Source organism: Prenolepis imparis, unplaced genomic scaffold, assembly GCF_030444845.1.
Source record: "Prenolepis imparis isolate NDT839.2.m4 unplaced genomic scaffold, iyPreImpa1.0 SCAF_15, whole genome shotgun sequence".
NCBI classification, from domain to species: Eukaryota; Metazoa; Arthropoda; class Insecta; order Hymenoptera; family Formicidae; genus Prenolepis; species Prenolepis imparis.
Genome location: NW_028141173.1, coordinates 6,676,468 through 6,693,581, shown reverse-complemented (window position 1 = coordinate 6,693,581; position 17,114 = coordinate 6,676,468). Strand labels below are relative to the sequence as shown.

The 17,114-nt window shown below is 34.1% G+C and overlaps 2 protein-coding genes across 6 annotated transcripts in view; one reads left to right on the top strand and one right to left on the bottom strand.

Annotated features, from left to right (window-relative positions):
* Positions 1 to 12,922, top strand: part of Glcat-p (Glucuronyltransferase P) — a 29,149-nt gene extending 16,227 nt beyond the window's left edge. For 2 of the 4 annotated variants that reach the window (XM_083055580.1, XM_083055581.1), the window contains exons 2-6: positions 2,405 to 2,474; positions 3,187 to 3,398; positions 5,478 to 5,883; positions 7,231 to 7,388; positions 7,513 to 12,922. In XM_083055580.1, coding sequence (XP_082911706.1) covers positions 3,198 to 3,398; positions 5,478 to 5,883; positions 7,231 to 7,388; positions 7,513 to 7,911 — 1,164 coding nt within the window. In that variant the 5' untranslated portion in view covers positions 2,405 to 2,474; positions 3,187 to 3,197 and the 3' untranslated portion in view covers positions 7,912 to 12,922. The remainder of the gene's footprint in view (positions 1 to 2,404; positions 2,475 to 3,186; positions 3,399 to 5,477; positions 5,884 to 7,230; positions 7,389 to 7,512) is intronic. The other 2 variants (XM_083055582.1, XM_083055583.1) reach the window with 1 other exon arrangement.
* Alg10 (alpha-1,2-glucosyltransferase Alg10) lies at positions 12,922 to 15,188 on the bottom strand. 2 transcript variants are annotated; one of them, XM_083055579.1, is made up of 5 exons: positions 14,846 to 15,188; positions 14,536 to 14,732; positions 14,112 to 14,454; positions 13,885 to 14,024; positions 12,922 to 13,795 (listed from the first exon to the last, which is right to left on the bottom strand). In XM_083055579.1, the coding sequence occupies exons 2-5, from the start codon at positions 14,725 to 14,727 to the stop codon at positions 13,058 to 13,060; spliced, it is 1,413 nt and encodes a 470-aa protein (XP_082911705.1). In that variant the 5' UTR covers positions 14,728 to 14,732; positions 14,846 to 15,188; the 3' UTR covers positions 12,922 to 13,057. The 2 variants fall into 2 exon arrangements, with proteins under 2 accessions (XP_082911705.1, XP_082911703.1); XM_083055577.1 differs by having other exon boundaries at positions 14,536 to 15,188.
* Between the last annotated feature and the right edge of the window lie 1,926 nt (positions 15,189 to 17,114).

Below are 17,114 nucleotides of genomic sequence, written 5' to 3'. Positions count from 1 at the left end.
TTATCATGTGCACTTCGCAAACATCGTAAATCTCGTTGAAGACTATTGTTCTGGAGAGAGAGAGACGATGATAAAACTGTGAGGAGTCGGATAGAAAATGACTGTTTAATTCGAGGGGTGTCTCACTCATCAAAAATTTGTACAGTATTGCGAATTACCGAGAATTCTAAGTAATTCCATGTAATGCGCCGTGTAATTCTAATTGTAAATAATACGACGGAATTATGTATAATTATGTTAATTCTCCTTTTTATTAAAATATAATATTTAAATATTAGAACTGTTTAATTTACAATTAGTAAGAAAAATGTAATTAGAATGATTATTAAAGAAACGCTAAGAAAAATAAATTTATGAGATATTATTGTAAATCATATATTGTAAATCAATTATGCAAAAAATTTAAAATTAATATTTTTTAAAAATTAATATTGCAAATATGTATTTAGTTGGAACACCCAAATTAAAATATTATATTATAATTAAATTATACTATAACAAGAAGTTACGTTCCCAATTATAAATTTTAAAAAATGTTTTATTTTAAACTTCGTGATTAAAAAATACAGAAATTTTTAAAATTAACTTAAAAAAAAAATTTGTAATAAAAATTTCTTTTATATAAACATGAACACATACAAAATACAAATAAAATTAGTATACATAGATCTGAACAAATCAAATATCAAATATTAATGATTTCATAAATTATATATATATATATATATATATATTAATTATAATATTTAATTAAATATATATTAAAAAGACATTATAACGACATTATTTTTACTTTTTAAGACGTTTTAATCTTGTCTGGGTTATTATTGTTTTATGCTTGTAAAAAAATCAATGCAAAGTAATACAAAGTAATACATAATCCAGAAAAAATGTACATGTATTGCGACAGTGAGTCACCCCTCGGTTTAATTAATGCAGTCGTGGATCATCTGATATCGGAGGAGAGAAAATTATAATTGCGATAAAGACGGAAGTCGATCGAATATCGAATTACAGGGAAAACGCGGTTGAAATTACACGGCGTTCGCGAATCGTCCAGCCCAGGAATAGTGGGAGGGGGTGGGGAGAGAGAGAAGAGGGAGGAGGGGAATCGACGCATCCCTTGGGAGTCATGAACTCTCCCCCGGCATCTCTCGTCGTATCTCGTTCGTTAGATAAATCCCGAGTGTTATCGCGCTCGTTAGCGACGACGACGACGGGATCTCTCGCATTAAACGTCACTCGCTTTATCACCCGCGGAGTCCGCGATCCTGACGGATGTTCTTCCGGCGCGCGTGGCTTATCGTGGCGCGACACGCCTGCGGCCCGCCGAACGAATATCCGGGGAGATCTGCGAAAATAATTAGACTCTCGAGAGAGGACCGTCGACTCTTCGATCGCGCGAGAATTGGAAACCGTTTTCGTTCGCGCCTTGAAGAATTAATTAAGTATCCGTATAAGTAGATGCGCAAAATCTCGCAATCGAATCCTGCATATATTTCATTTCCGGTGAGTAAGGTGACCAACTCTCTTAATCAATCAATTTCGGGATATCGATTTTAAAAAATCGAGACTTTTTTTATTGGTAATTAAATAATTTTAATTTTGATATATAATGCGATTTTGTAGTTTTATTGCACATTATTTTTTAATATAAATAATCATTTAAAAATTTTAAACTGATAAAATTTTTAAAATAAGATTAACGAATAATCATCACAACCGAACATAAAAGCAATAAAAAATCAACATAAAGTTTTATTATATCATACAAAATACAAATAATAAAATAATAAAATAAAATAAATAAAATAAATAATAAAATAAATTAATAATATAAAATAAATAATAAAATAAATTAATAATATAAAATAAATAATAAAATAAATTAATAATATAAAATAAATAATAAAATAAATTAATAATATAAAATAAATAATAAAATAAATTAATAATATAAAATAAATAATAAAATAAATTAATAATATAAAATAAATAATAAAATAAAATTCTAGAGTTAATGTGTTATACTTATGTATATCAAATTTTGGTATACGATCTATTGTTATATTTAATGTTATTTAATGTTATATGAAAAATCGGGATAAATAGCGTTCCATATAAGATTCTTTCGGAATGTTTCTAATGAAGATCGAAAATCGCGATATTCCGGAAAATTCGAAACAGTTGGCCACCTTATCGGTGAGAATCGCGACACATAGATAATAGCTAGAAAATTTATCGTGTGCGAGAAAATTTCCGAGAATTCGCAAAGAAGTCTAATAAATTACCATCGTTATTATTATGTCTCTCTTTTTCTCTCCTTCTCTCGCTCTCTCTTTCTCTCTAGAAATGTAAACTTTGCAATGAGATATTACGACAACCTAATTACTTCTGATGACAGAGCAAGAAGCAGCTCGCGATTCAGGAGAGGCAGAGGAAACGACGGAACAGCCGACACATGTAGCATTCGGGTGAGTGAGAACGTCTTTGTTTTAATCTTCTGAACTCTATGGGCTATTACATATAACAGTTTCCGTACGTTTTTTCGTACGGGATCATACGCAGGAAACGGGAGATATAATCTACGCTAATTCTAAAACATGAAACACGAGAGAAATACGTTGCAATGCAACGTCGAGTTTTAATCTCTCCCTCCCTTTGTGTCGTTAATCTTCGCGTACTTTCATCCGTTATTAAATTTACATTTTATAATTTACATGAGATATATTCTATAATGTTTGCGAACGAGTTGCTCGTCCCCTCCGCCCTCTTGCGGAATGGGATTGAAACGTGAATTAGATTAAAATTGGAATCCCGGAGAAGAGATATACGGGAACAGACAACGCGAAAGTAACTGCTTCCTGCCAAGCAGAGAAAAGTTAGTGGAGTAAGTTGGAGCGGTAAATTGTTAAATTATAAAGTCCGATCCATCTTCCAGTCTCCCGTTCTCCATTATTAAACCATTATGTATTAAGAACGTAAGAAAAGCATTAAATTATATAACAGATTTGACGGGTTAAAATATTTAAATTCATTCTTTCGTCGCGTCGCTTCATTAAAAATATGTTTCGTCTTTCCTCATCTCTATTTAAAGTTTCACACAAGATAGTATATTATATCCCCGGATCTCTCTTCGCTAACTATTTATCATATTTGTGGACGTTTAATTTTCTTATATTCCAGGCATCGGTATAATGAAGCCGTCCATGAAGATGGGAGTGATCGCTTTGATAGGGATCTGCGTAGTTTTTTATCAGTATCACTTGTCCACCGGCGTTACTTTCGACCAAGTAACGGCCTTCAATGCAGACACTTCCGCGGAAGACGCCGGGGATTTGCCGATCGGTGAAGAGGGCGATAACTATAGCAAAACCCCGAGGATCTCCGAGAACATGGTAAAAAGAAAAAAATTATTAGTAATTAGTAATTACCATGCAATTACGAGAGATTATGTACTCATCAATTTCCGTTAAACGCGTTTCGACGAAGCCAATTTCGCTTCCCTCGCCCGACAGATCAATTATTGTCATTACACTGGTCAACATTAATTCTATTGTCAATTATTAGATCGATTTTAGGGTAACTTATTTGTGTCACTGATGCCGAATATGGCATTTTCTAGATTGGCTTTAATAATTTATTTATATGAGATAATGGGTGCCCCTCATGAAAAAAATAAAAAATACAAAAAAGTAATGGTCAGGCGTAGCCTATCCCCAAATCATATGAAAACTGTCTCAAATCATACAAGAGTATATAGAGCGCCAAAAGTCATGCAACAGTTAAATATCTCGAAAACAAGGGTTTTTTGAGAAAAATGTTTCAAATAAAAATTGTAGGGCTTTAAGTAGCGCATTAAGTAGTAATATTAGTGTGACTATAAATAGCATTATTAAGGCCATGTAAAATTTACTTCGAAATTTTTTAATAAAAACCCCTATATTTGATTATATATATTCATGTATAGCTTATCTTAAGGCTCCTGACTCCTTGTCGACCATGTCGAAATCGTGACGTCAGAGGCGAGAAAACACGCTAAAATTTCTTAGATGCCATTTCGAAATAAAAATATATTTCGATGAAACAGCACTTCAGATGGCTTTAGCATACTCTTAAAAAACCCCGAAAACTATCCTTTCCCCTTTATAATCAATCAACAGCTGTAAAATGTAATATTATGAAGCCCAGTCCGTCTGGTCTTTGCACATGCGCAGTCATTCCGCATGTCTCAAAGTCTGATATCTCGATCATTTTACAGCTGTTGATTGATTATAAAGGGAAAAGGATAGTTTTCGGGGTTTTTTAAGAGTGTGCTAAAGCCATCTGAAGTGCTGTTTAATTGAAATATCTTTTCATTAAAAAATGGCATCTAAGAATTTTCAGCGTGTGCTTTCTCGCTTCTGACGTCACAATCCAATATGGCCGCGGTGAGCACCCAGGAGCCTTAAGAGCTTTTCAAAACACTATAAAGTTTTCTTTCGTTAAGTATTTTCAATATTTTTCGAGTTATGTGTGTGAGACTTGAAAGATACAATATTTTTTGACATAAAATACAAAATATCTTGTAAAACATTCAGTTTTCGGTAATCTTATCTCAATTCTTTTATGCACAGAATAATGAGACCAATATGCTAAGAAAAAATATGTTGCAAATTGTATACATTTTCTTAAAAATAACTATGCATTTTCTTTACACCAATTGATTTGTCTAATTAATTTATGCATAAAAGTATTAAGATAAGATTATCGAAAACTAAATATTTTACAAGATATTTTGTATTTTATGTCAAAAAAAAAAAAAAAAATAAATAAATAAATAAATAAATTTCAAGCATTATAATTCGAAAAGCATTGAATGAAAAAATACTTTACAAGTAAATTTTACATAGCCTTAACAATGCTATTTATAGTCACACTAACACATTATGCTATTTAATATGCCACTTAAAGCTACAACTTTTATTTCAAATATTTTTTTCAAAAAGCCTTTATTTTCGAGATATTTGATTGTTGCAGAACTTTTGGGACACCTTGTATATGAAATAATGGCGCTATATTTAGTAAAATAACATAAAAACGAAGCTGATTCAAATAATCATAATTAATGCATAGAAAAATGCTGTTTATACGATTTTCTTTTACGTGGATCATCAGGATCACAGGTTGGAGATAAAAACAATGTTAAAGAATAAAAAGACAGACCAAACTCTGCTGCATATGTCAGTAGCTACAGGTCTTATTGGGGTAAAATCGTAATTTGAGTATCCATTATTTCAAAAACTAGAGCCAATTTGGCAAAACTGTTGTCATTTTTGGATTCAGTCAAAATACTCTAAATTCGTTCAAACATCCTTGGCAACTAAACAAAAGGTTTTTTTTGTTGACATGTGTTATATATCGATTGATAAATTAATTATATAACATATGTTATGATGTCTATATACAATTATCGTTTCTTATTTTTCCCTTCGCAGATTCGGTACGCCGTGTACCGAGTACAAATCACTAACGGCCTGAGTCCGGAGATCAGCTCGATGCTTGTGCAGGAGCTTATCAATCAGTTAAGCAAAAACGTCACGGTGGCCTCCAGAAATAATTCCAAGCTTTCGCCTTTGCAATCGCAACAACCGACCGCGACGGTGGAACATAAGACAGTAATACCGCCGTCGAGTCCTTCCGAAGAATTCTCCGAAGAAACCCTCTTTATTATCACGCCGACATATCGAAGACCCGAACAGATTCCTGAACTCACGAGAATGGCGCATACCTTGATGTTGGTCAAGAATGTGCACTGGCTCGTTATCGAGGACGCTACCGTTGCTACCAAGCAAGTTACCAAGTTATTGGAACGAACGGGCTTAAAGTTCGATCATTTAATCGGTAAGATAATAGTTCATATACACATATATGTATATACACTGCCGGCCAAAAGTTTGGATACACTTGCATATACATATATAATTTATATTTAAGGGCCTAGGAAACTGGAGACTTTTTTGTTGAAATTAGTTTAGTTATAACTTATATTAAATATTTAAATCTTTCCGATTTCTAATAAAAGAATGCACAGAAATATCATAAGAGTGGATATGATGCAAATAAATATTTACTACTACTATTAATTCGTAGAAAGATGCCACAACTTGTAAAAATGGTCATTAAAAAATGCATTTTTTTATAAAAAAGTTTAACAGTTTTTTATTAAAAGTGTGTTATTTTTATTTTACTTAAATTTTCTATAGTTTTTGTATTATAAAATAATTATTTATACTTTTAAACTATAACTACGAATTATACATATCAATAAAAGTAATTTTTTTTTTATAATATCTAGCCGTCTAGCCTTTTAATGATGTACCCAAACTTTTAGTTGGTAGTGTATATTTGTGTATATATATATTTATATATAAAATATATACAATAATATAATAAATATATATACATATATTATATTTTATTATATATACACAGTCCTTCGTGAATTAATAAAAATATTAATAATAAAAATAAAAATAATTTAATATACTTTTTTAACAAAATTTTCAATGGTATTAATTTTATGGTGATTAATTGTTTGTATGTATCTATGTTTTTACTGTTATTTTAAATATTAACAATCAAAATTAATGATATTCTTGCTGATATTTCTTAGAATCATTTTAATTATTAAAAAAAAATTGTGAAATGAAAAAGAAAGAATCTTCCACCCGAAGCAATTGCAAAAATGGAGACTTAATTATTTTATATGAATCTGACATTTAATAAATATAAATCATTGTGCTGATATTATTAAGGCCATAATAAATCGACGAGGGAGGCTATATACTGCTAATAGGAGATTTTAAAGGTTATTTGGAGACGACTTTTCCTCAGCAAAAATGTCGAGACACTAATATTCGAATTATAAGCGACTGAAAATAAAGGATTTTTCATAAACTTTGTGGAAATAAAATATTAACAAAACCACATTCTTCAGTTAATTTCAAGTACAGTTTACTTTAATAGAATTTTAATTTAAGGCTTATTTATAACGATACATGATGGCAAAAATTGGAAACTTGCAAAAAATGATCTTCCTCGACATTTTTGCTGAGGAAAAATCGTCTCCAAATAACTTAGAAATCTCCCATTAACAGGTGATTCGTTAATTCTGAGACACCCTGTATATAAAAATCTGTCAGGAGCAATATTTGCAGTGGCTATATAAACGATTTTATGTTATCGCAGCACCGATGCCGGAGAAATATAAACTCAAGAAAGGTGCGAAGCCGCGAGGAGTGTCCAACAGAAATCGCGGTTTGCAGTGGATCAGGGCGAACGCCACGAGAGGCGTGTTCTACTTCGCCGACGACGACAATACTTACGATATTGAGCTTTTCGACGAGGTAAGCCGAGATCACAGTGTACTTTCGCTACGAAAAAAACGCGACGTTTCTTTCTCAAAGATCCCTCTTGAGGGATATCTGAGGGATCCGTTCTACATATAATAACACGCGCGCGTCTATTCAGATCCGCAAGACGAAGACGGTGTCGATGTTCCCGGTGGGGCTGTGCACCAAGTTCGGGCTGAGCTCGCCCATCCTGAAGAACGGCAAGTTCGCCGGCTTCTACGACGGCTGGGTCGCCGGCCGGAAGTTCCCGGTGGACATGGCCGGCTTCGCCGTGAACGTCAGGTTCCTGCATCAGCGGCCCAACGCCAGTATGCCGTTTCGCGCGGGTTACGAGGAGGACGGCTTCCTGAAGAGTCTGGCCCCCTTCGAGCCCCGGGAGGCCCAGTTCCTGGCGGACAACTGCACCAAGGTGCTCGCCTGGCACACGCAGACGAAGAAGAACGAGCCGAGCGCGGCGTTGGACATGAAGATGTACGGCTCGACGAATCTAATTAAGCTCAAGCAGCAGATAGTATGATGCCGATCGGAAAATAAAACGCGAGAACTCGAATCTGAATCTTGTGTGTGATCCCGCCGCCCCTCCTTCGCACTAGTTCATCGGATATCACACTCCAAGGAAAGTCCTAGGTGCGGAAAACTGTGCGATTCAGTGCCTAATATGTATCTGCCCCCTCTCTCTCTCTCTCTGTGTCGGAGGAGAGTGGGATCGTTATTATTATACCTTTAAGCGTAGCCGGTAAAACGATCGTTTTTTTATCAGCTTTTACACATCCGCAACAAGTAGCTCACCCCGAAGATGGTCCGCCCTTAGTTTTTGAGAAAGGAATCCGTGCGAAGTAACGCTTTAGCCGCAGCGTTGAACGATAGGAATTTACGCTTAAAGAGAGTTCGAGATCGTTTCTTTTTTTTTTTTATTTTCTAATATTTTATCTCCGTTTTCGTCTAAACGCGAAAAGAGAATTTCTTCGTTGGGACGAATAATCGACGAATACGAGATAGTCACTGACCGTCGTAAGTCGTGTGGTTTCGAATCGTTTTTAAAGCTCCTGGCTCCTCGCCGATCATGTTGGAATTGTGACGTCAGAGGTGAGAAAACACACGCTAAAAATTTTTAGATGCCATTTCGAAATAAAAAGATATTTCGGTGAAACGGCACTTTAGATGGCTTTAGCACACTCTTAAAATATCTCGAAAACTATCATTTTCCCTTTATAAATCAATCAACATAGCTGTAAAATGACTGTAATATGAGTCTAGTCTTTGCGCACATGCGCAGTCATTCCGCATGACAAAGTCTGATATCACGATCATTTTACAATTGTCGATTGATTGTCAAGGGAAAAGAATAGTTTTCGAGGTATTTTAAAAGTGTGTTAAAGCCATCTGAAACAGTGTTCGAAATATCTTTTCATTTAAAAATGGCATTTAAGAATTTTCAGCGTTTTGTTTTCTCGCCTCTGACGTTACAATCTAACATGGCCGTGGCGAGAAGCCAGGAGCCTAAGGCCCTGCGCACAATAGAGAAAATATTAGGAATAAATATTAAATATTAGGAATAAGAATTATTTTAAAATAATAAAATCGAAAAGACTTTAATATAAAAATACAAATTCTGGTATAAAGGACTAGTAAAAGGACTAATAAAGCTAGTAAAAGCCCTTTATACCCGAATTTGTATTTGTATATCAAAGTTTTTTCGATTTTATTATTTTAATTTTAAATAATTCCTAATATTTAATATTTATTCCTAATATTTTCTCTATTGTACGCAGGGCCTTAACGCGTTATAATAGATATGCGACGCCGCATACACTATGTAGATGAACGACCAAAGAAAACAAACGGGTCACTCGCTGTAATAACGCTAATTAAGCTCTTATTATCTTTATTCTACTTGAGGGATTCGTCCCGCGAGTTCTATACAAATATAGATTCTATTCCATTCTATTCCATTAGCAAAGTTCCATTCCTAAACTTGCTCTTGTACGAGATGCGAGGTCAAAGATGATTTGACCAAAGAAAAAGAAAGAGTCTGAAGCGATCACGTGATCATTCTACTTTCGAGTAATTTTACGCTCCTCAAATTCACGAGCTGATCGATCTCTCGGCTCGTGAACCTGATACTCGTTCGTTAATGTAGTTACCACGATATTAAACGATCGTTAGATCGTCGTCTAATCCTGCCCCGCCTCTTTACGTGATTAGCAAGTATAAACGATTACGAAGTAGAGTTAGAACAAGTCCCTTAATAAGAATTCCTCGTATCTTCGGAAGATTAGGAATAAATAAATTCAAAGGCTGAAAACATACATATGAAAATCGAAGTTTGATGCTAAAGTTTATCGAGTGTGATTAGGAATTACGAAAATTAATTAGAAATTAATAATATTTATATACGAGGACTTCTGATTAAGAAAATCTTTTCGATAGATATTTCCAATCGAAAAATGTGAAGTTTGAAATGCATGAGATGTAGATATTTCATTAAATATATTTGATTTACATTTTTATATATAGCTTTCGTTAAGAATGTTTTCTTATATTTTTTAGGAATCACGATAAATCTAAATTTAAAAAATGCAGAATCCGCGTATCATTATCATAAATATTTCGATCCGAATAAAATTAGAAAATTAGATTCTGAAAAGTTAATTTACACGACTGAATATCGAAAGATATTTGTGTACTCGAGAAATATTATTTGCTATAAGTATTCTCGCCTATATTTTGACTAAATAAGAATATTTTTAATTATCGAATCGCACTCCTCGAGTTTATTCTTTCATTTCCATTATCTATGTAATTTATTTCATTGAATAATTTTTTTTAACATATCGTATTACGAGATTATAAGCAAAATAATGGATTAATCAAATGACAACAGATGAATGTTGCGTTATCGATATGTGTGCGTGAGTATGTTTGTGTGTGTATGTACAGGAAACATGTACTTCCTAGAAAGGCATAATATTTAAAAAGCTACATTTGACTCTTCTTGCACAATATAGTTCGCGCGAAATCGCGCCTTTAAAGATCCGATCTCTTTTAGGTAGGATTAAAAGAAATGCTAGAAAATAAGAAAGCTGTGCACCAAGTGCAAAATCCAAAGAATCACATATTAATCGTCCGGATGGCGATCGTGAAAAAGGATCAAAGTATCGAATCACGACGTACAGTGGAACCTTGATATAAATTCTTCTGTTACTATGACATATCGCTATAAAAAAAAAGATTTGACCAATATTTGATCAAATATACAATTTTAACTAATTTCCTATATATAACTTTTGTGTCATATATACAAATACATTACATTACGACAGTTTAGTTCAAAGTAGATCGACATAGTTATTTTAAACGAGACAATTCGTGTTCAAAATTTAGTTGTGCATAAAGTCGTTTATTAAAGTATCAATTATCAATCAGCTTAATTAGTATTCTTGAATATTAGGAGTGTTCTGCTGTACAAAAACGCGCGAAAAGTTGCGGAAAAAAAGAACAGATTAATTTTTCGTTATATTTCATATTCTCTTTTGTAATGTTATTTAGTATTATTTATCTAGTAGTATATATATCCTTGATCGTAAATCTTTAAAATCGCAAAGATTCACATTATTTAGATATTTTTTTAAACCAGAGAGTGCTGAGACGACTTAGAGTTAATCTTAATAAATTACATCTTTCGGAAGGGAGCATAATTTTCTCACGACACTTTGATTTTCCAAGATATATGGCGCGATCTAAACTATATCTATTCTATCTAATGTGTGACGCTTTATAGCGATAGACTCCAGCGCGTGGATGATAATAATAAAATTATCGCTAGAGCGTGAACTATATCGTGTCGTTACGACACCAAAACTCGAGAAACTATATAACATATATCTATATATGCGTTATTAAAATTGCACTATTTAGAAATCGAATTAAATGTCAAACGCTGAATCCCCGAAGAAAGAAATTGCTCCCAATCACATATCCTGCTGGAATGTGCGGAGGTTTGTATACAGAACATATTTACGTTTCAGATTGATTTATACGGATGTAGGGTGTGCGCAATAAACTCACGACAAGCAATACGTGCGATTTTTCGCACGATTAGATTGTAGAAAGAGAAAAAGTGAGAGAGAGAGAGAGAGAGATGGATGATTATCTTTGTTTTACCGGAAGGCTCGAAAATATGTAGGGAGTAAAGCGTCTTAGTTTTAATTTCGAGAAATCCTTAGAGAGTACTTAGCGCGTTGATTCGAGACTGTTTGTGATATATATACGATTGTATCGTTTTAAAGCATCGATGATTGAAAAGACGAGACTACCTCGTCGCGATTTTAATGCTCAAAGTTCTGGCAATTATTCAAACGCTGAATGGTACAATGTATATGCGCGAGTCGGAAAAAAAGAATTGTACATATATATACAACTTTTTATTTCTAAAGAAAATAATTAATCTTTAATAATTATGTACCCCGTATCCGAAAGAATTGGCGGCCACCTTTTCGAGAGACAAAAATTACGATGCACGCACATGTATCTTCTTCATGCTATTCTCTACTATTATATACAATAAGGATTATATTTAATTTATCTTTCGATTTAAGGCTCCTGGGTGCTCACCGCGGCCATATTGGAATCGTGACGTCAGAGGCGACAAATAACACGTTGAGATTTCTTACAATTAGATGCCATTTCTAAATAAAAACATATTTGCATAAAATAACACTTAAGATTTCTTTAATACATTTCTAAAAAACGCCGAAAACTATTCTTTTCCCTTGACAGTCAATCAACAACCGTAAAATGATCGAGATATCAGACTTTGACATGCGGAATGACTGCGCATGTGCAAAGACCAGACGGACTGGGCCTCATAATATTACATTTTACAGCTGTTGATTGATTATAAAGGGAAAAGGATAGTTTTCGGCGTTTTTTAGAAGTGTATTAAAGAGATCTTAAGTGTTATTTTATGCAAATATGTTTTTATTTAAAAATGGCATCTAAAAATTTTTAGCGTGTTTTCTCGCCTCTGACGTCACGATTCCGACATGATCGGCAAGGTACTAGGAGCCTTAATATAAGCAAAAATTCGAAGAACAGGATGACTCGAAATCGTTTCGCTAATATATTCGTTTTTTACTTTTAAAGATATCTGTATCAAGTCTGTTTTTCTTTTCAAGAGTACGTAATATATACTTTACTGTGAATAAACAAAATATTTCCTACAAAAATATTTCCTATAAAATGAAAACGTTCGGTACCTTTTACTATATCGTCGCGCGCAACATTTATATTCGCTGAGGAAACGATATTATATGACAAAAATAGTGATATACGAAGGAGCGTAATAAAAATAGAAAATACAGAGTAAGTTTTGATTCGTCAATGAAAATACGTCGTTTAATATATTGTGTACGCTGACGATACGTGTCGCAAAATTGCTGACAAACTGTTACTGTACAAAAACATTTAGCAGTATTGCCATAAGTTTCATCTATGAACAATAAATTATTGTTCGTCGAAGTATAAAAGTCGCTCAATTATTATTATTCATACCATGTCCCCCCTTTTTTAAGTCGAATATATAGAAAAAAAGGTAAAGTAGAAAGACAAAATAAAAATAAATCTTTTTTTATTTTATCGTGCATTTATTTTCATCTTAAATGTCACCAAGAAATTCGCTGAGCGTAGGGCTGATCCTCCCAGTAGAACACTTTATTGGCGAAGATAAAAAATTGCAAACAATTGATTGTACAAGTCGTGAACGATTCTAAAAAAATCTGCCATCTTTCCGGCCTTTTCATACTTAGACGATAAAAGATGTAAGGAAGAATAAAGTAACGCGGTTCTACCAGTAATTGTGGTATCAGAATCATGCATATGCAAAGAATATAATTCACCTGTGTGAGAAATTTCAGGTGACTGATATTTCGCGATATGGCGAACAGGCTCGCGCAGTAAATCGGTATCAGCAGATATTTAAATACCACGTATCGGCCCATAAATCGATTCCATATGTAAAATAAATAATGTCGATTATCGGCCAAAACGTACGGATGAACGAGCGTGTTGAAACGAATCACCGAGGCCATCAGCAAAACGACGCAGCCGACAAAAATCCAGTGTCGACGGAAAAAACGTAAACACGTTTGCAAATGAGGCAACACGTACGGCCAGGAGAACAGAGAGACGAAGGCTGGAAAGTAGAATATCTGACAAATGTGAATCGTTGCTACATGGGCGGTTCGATCGCCGATCACTATGCCTTTGTTCCACACGACGAAGGCGACAAACATCAGACACACCATTATATGAAAAAACAGACTACCGCATACTTGTGCGATAAACTTGATAAATGATAACGGTCCTTTGCGTGACTCGTACATTATCTGCTTCCAAATTAACTAGAAGTGATTGGGAAAGAGAAGTTTGCTAGATTATAATTCTCCCAATGCTTGCGATATGCATATTGAAACTTTTCAATTTTACTTACGCGAAAGTGCAACGGAGTATTGAGCACTCGTGGTGAGATTGGTTGTTCCATTCTGTTATCAAATGTATCTAACGCATGTTCTATAGTAAAGAAGCCAAGCCAAATGATGTTTGTTTGACGAACAAGTACAGCGATTAAACCTGTGCAATATTACTTTGATTCGCTCAATTGATTCAGCTTTAATTTTATATTCTTTCTTGTGATTTATATAAATATAGTACAATTACCTGCAAACGCTGTCATTTTCCTATGCTTACGTTGGTGCAGAAGTAACATTGCGAGTACTATATTCACAGACACAATGTCTGTGTAATAAAAGAAGCACCAAAAGTACAACGGTGGAAAAAGAGTAATATTGTAGGCCAATATAAGTATCAACCAATTATTCCATCGCTCTGTTCCATTAGATTTGCAATTCTCTTTTATAATGTTATAAATGAGATAAAGATTCAAGCACGTTCCAAGTAAATTTATAAATCTTATATACATAATATTGCACATATTAAAAGGCGATAATATCACAGTGGTAATAAGATACAAGCCTGGCAATGTAGTGATTTTTGGATCCCACTGAAAATAATTCAAGTTTTTATTTTTGAGAATTTGTGTGCGATACTTGAAAGCAAATTGTTTTTGTGCCATATATTATACCTGCGTAAAGTTCCATGCACAGTATTGTAATGTCTGCGGTATATGGAAAGCCTCATCGATGTAATAATGTGGTTGAATACGATTCAGATAGAGAAAAAGTGATATAGTACTCGTAATGAATAACGTTAACGTAGAATACATAAATATCTTGTAGTTCAGTCTCATAGAATTTACACGAGATAAGAGATCCATAATTGCTTTAAAAATATATGTATGTATAAATGTTCAAAAATCATGAAATTAATAATATAACGTTTAATGAATGATAATCACAGTGCAACACAACACGGTTTAATTACTTTAATCTAACCTAACTCAACCAATCACACTACGTTGCTTATACTCCTTGTTGAAAGTGTATAAGAAATGTATTACTACTGTCACATCGTACATTTAACACGATTAATACATATCGTGTAATAAAACGTATTACACCGATAGTAAAATACTATTCTCAAAGGCCGGCAAACATATGCTTGTGTTTACAATTAATCACATTGCAAATTCAGGTGAGGTTAGGTCGCGCAAATGTTATCATTTATCATTTGACAGTTGGCATCCCTGCGCGCGCGTAAGCGCGAACAAATCGTTTCCATATCCTACTTTTCGCGTCTCGTCGTATCGAGTCAATCTGTCCGAAAGTCGTAAATCGGAAACGTCGCGAAATCGAAGGCTAAGCGCGAACTGTCACGCAAATATGATGAATCGAGATTCACTCACCGTTCGCCAGCTGCTCCAAGATTCTGCGAATTCTCATCCGCTCGACTCTCGGGATATATCCATTCCAATTTTGACACACAAATTCACATGATATATCACTGACACGATCGCACGACACTTAATTCGCGCCCGATAATCGTCGTCGAAAACGCGAACAACGCGATATTCGCTCCGTCCTGCGATGATATGACGCGTCGACCGACGACTGCATATTTATCGCCGAAAAATGTATCGCGCACTTTTGGCCGGTATTCATAGTCCGTTCTTATTTTAAGACCATCTTAAGTAATGTCTTAAGATGCAAATACGGCTCTGTGATTGGTTAATCACATCTTAAGATTGTACTTAAGACAGTCTTAGGCCGGTATTCATAGTCGGTTCTTATATTTAAGACTGTCTTAAGTACAATCTTAAGATGTGATTAACCAATCACAGAGCCGTATTTGCATCTTAAGACATTACTTAAGACGGTCTTGAAATAAGAACGGACTATGAATACCGGCCTTAAATATAAGAACCGACTAATATGAATACCGGCCTTTGATTGATCTTACAAGGTCATATAATACTCGCGCGATTATTCTGAGATGCTTTCGATCACAGTATACTTACATACAGTAGGGACAGTCCTTTGTTCTCAAATCAGATTTGCTTGCGCATCGTAAGCGACCATTTTTATAAGTCATGCCAATCCCGTTCAACATAAAGAACCCAATAACTCCATTACTGTGATTACATTTATAGTAAAATATAATCTGTAAAACTACAATACTATCATTTTGATTTCGCGTTTTATGCAATATTTAATTTTTATTCAGAAAAAATGACTATAAAATAATATATCGAAAATATTTCGCGCAAAATTGTTTTAATAGTAATGGGTACAACAAAAATATTGATACGGTGCTGCAACCTAAAGACATGGCGGACTGCTGAAAGGTCAGCTGAAAAAGATCAAAGGTTCCGACGCTGTGTGTCCCTACTGTATATAAGTATACTGTGCTTTCGATGCTCGCTTACACATGATATTTACTCTTTCACGGTCGAGAGACGCGAAGAATGCGGAGCGATTGATCACGATCGGTGTCCAGCGTGTGACTGCGCATCGAAATGGCGCCGATCCAACATGGCCGCCGAACTAATATCACATACTGTGCTAATATGGTGCGCACGCGCACGGCGGCTATATGACGTCACGCGGCGTTGATCAAAATGAATGAATAAATATTATCCGCGTATTCTTTTGATCGGCGTAACAAATAAATAAATATGTATGAAGATGAACAATAAGAAAAAGAAAGAGAGTTACAAATTATTTTCACAGTCATATTTTCTTTTACATTTTATTAATAAAGGATATATATAACAAGTCTCTTACCTCTCTTTATTTCTTCTCTTTCTCGCGCAATCTCGACTCAATAATTTTATAGCGTAGAAAATGCATGGTATGTCGAGTTTATCTTTATACAGAGTCCCAGAATTAATGGCTGTTAATGGCAGATTCCTGGGATTATTTGGAGACGACTTTTCCTCAGTGAAAATGTCGAGGGAGGCCATAATTTCTTGCATGTTCCCAATTTTTGCGATCGTGTATCTTTTAACTATAACAATAAGCCTTAAATTAAAATTCTATTAAAGTAAACTCTACTTAAAATTAAGGATAAACTTCCGAAAAGCCCATACCTCCGATTTTTTTGAAACTATTATACCCAGATAGCAAGTTGCCGATCAATTTACTTGAAATTGCTTTGATTAAGTTGTTTTCAATATTGAGGAAAGCGGCTTCCGATTTTATCTATTAAATTGTCGATTGTTATTGCTATCGACAATTGTGAGCAACTTGAGAGCAACAATTGCTT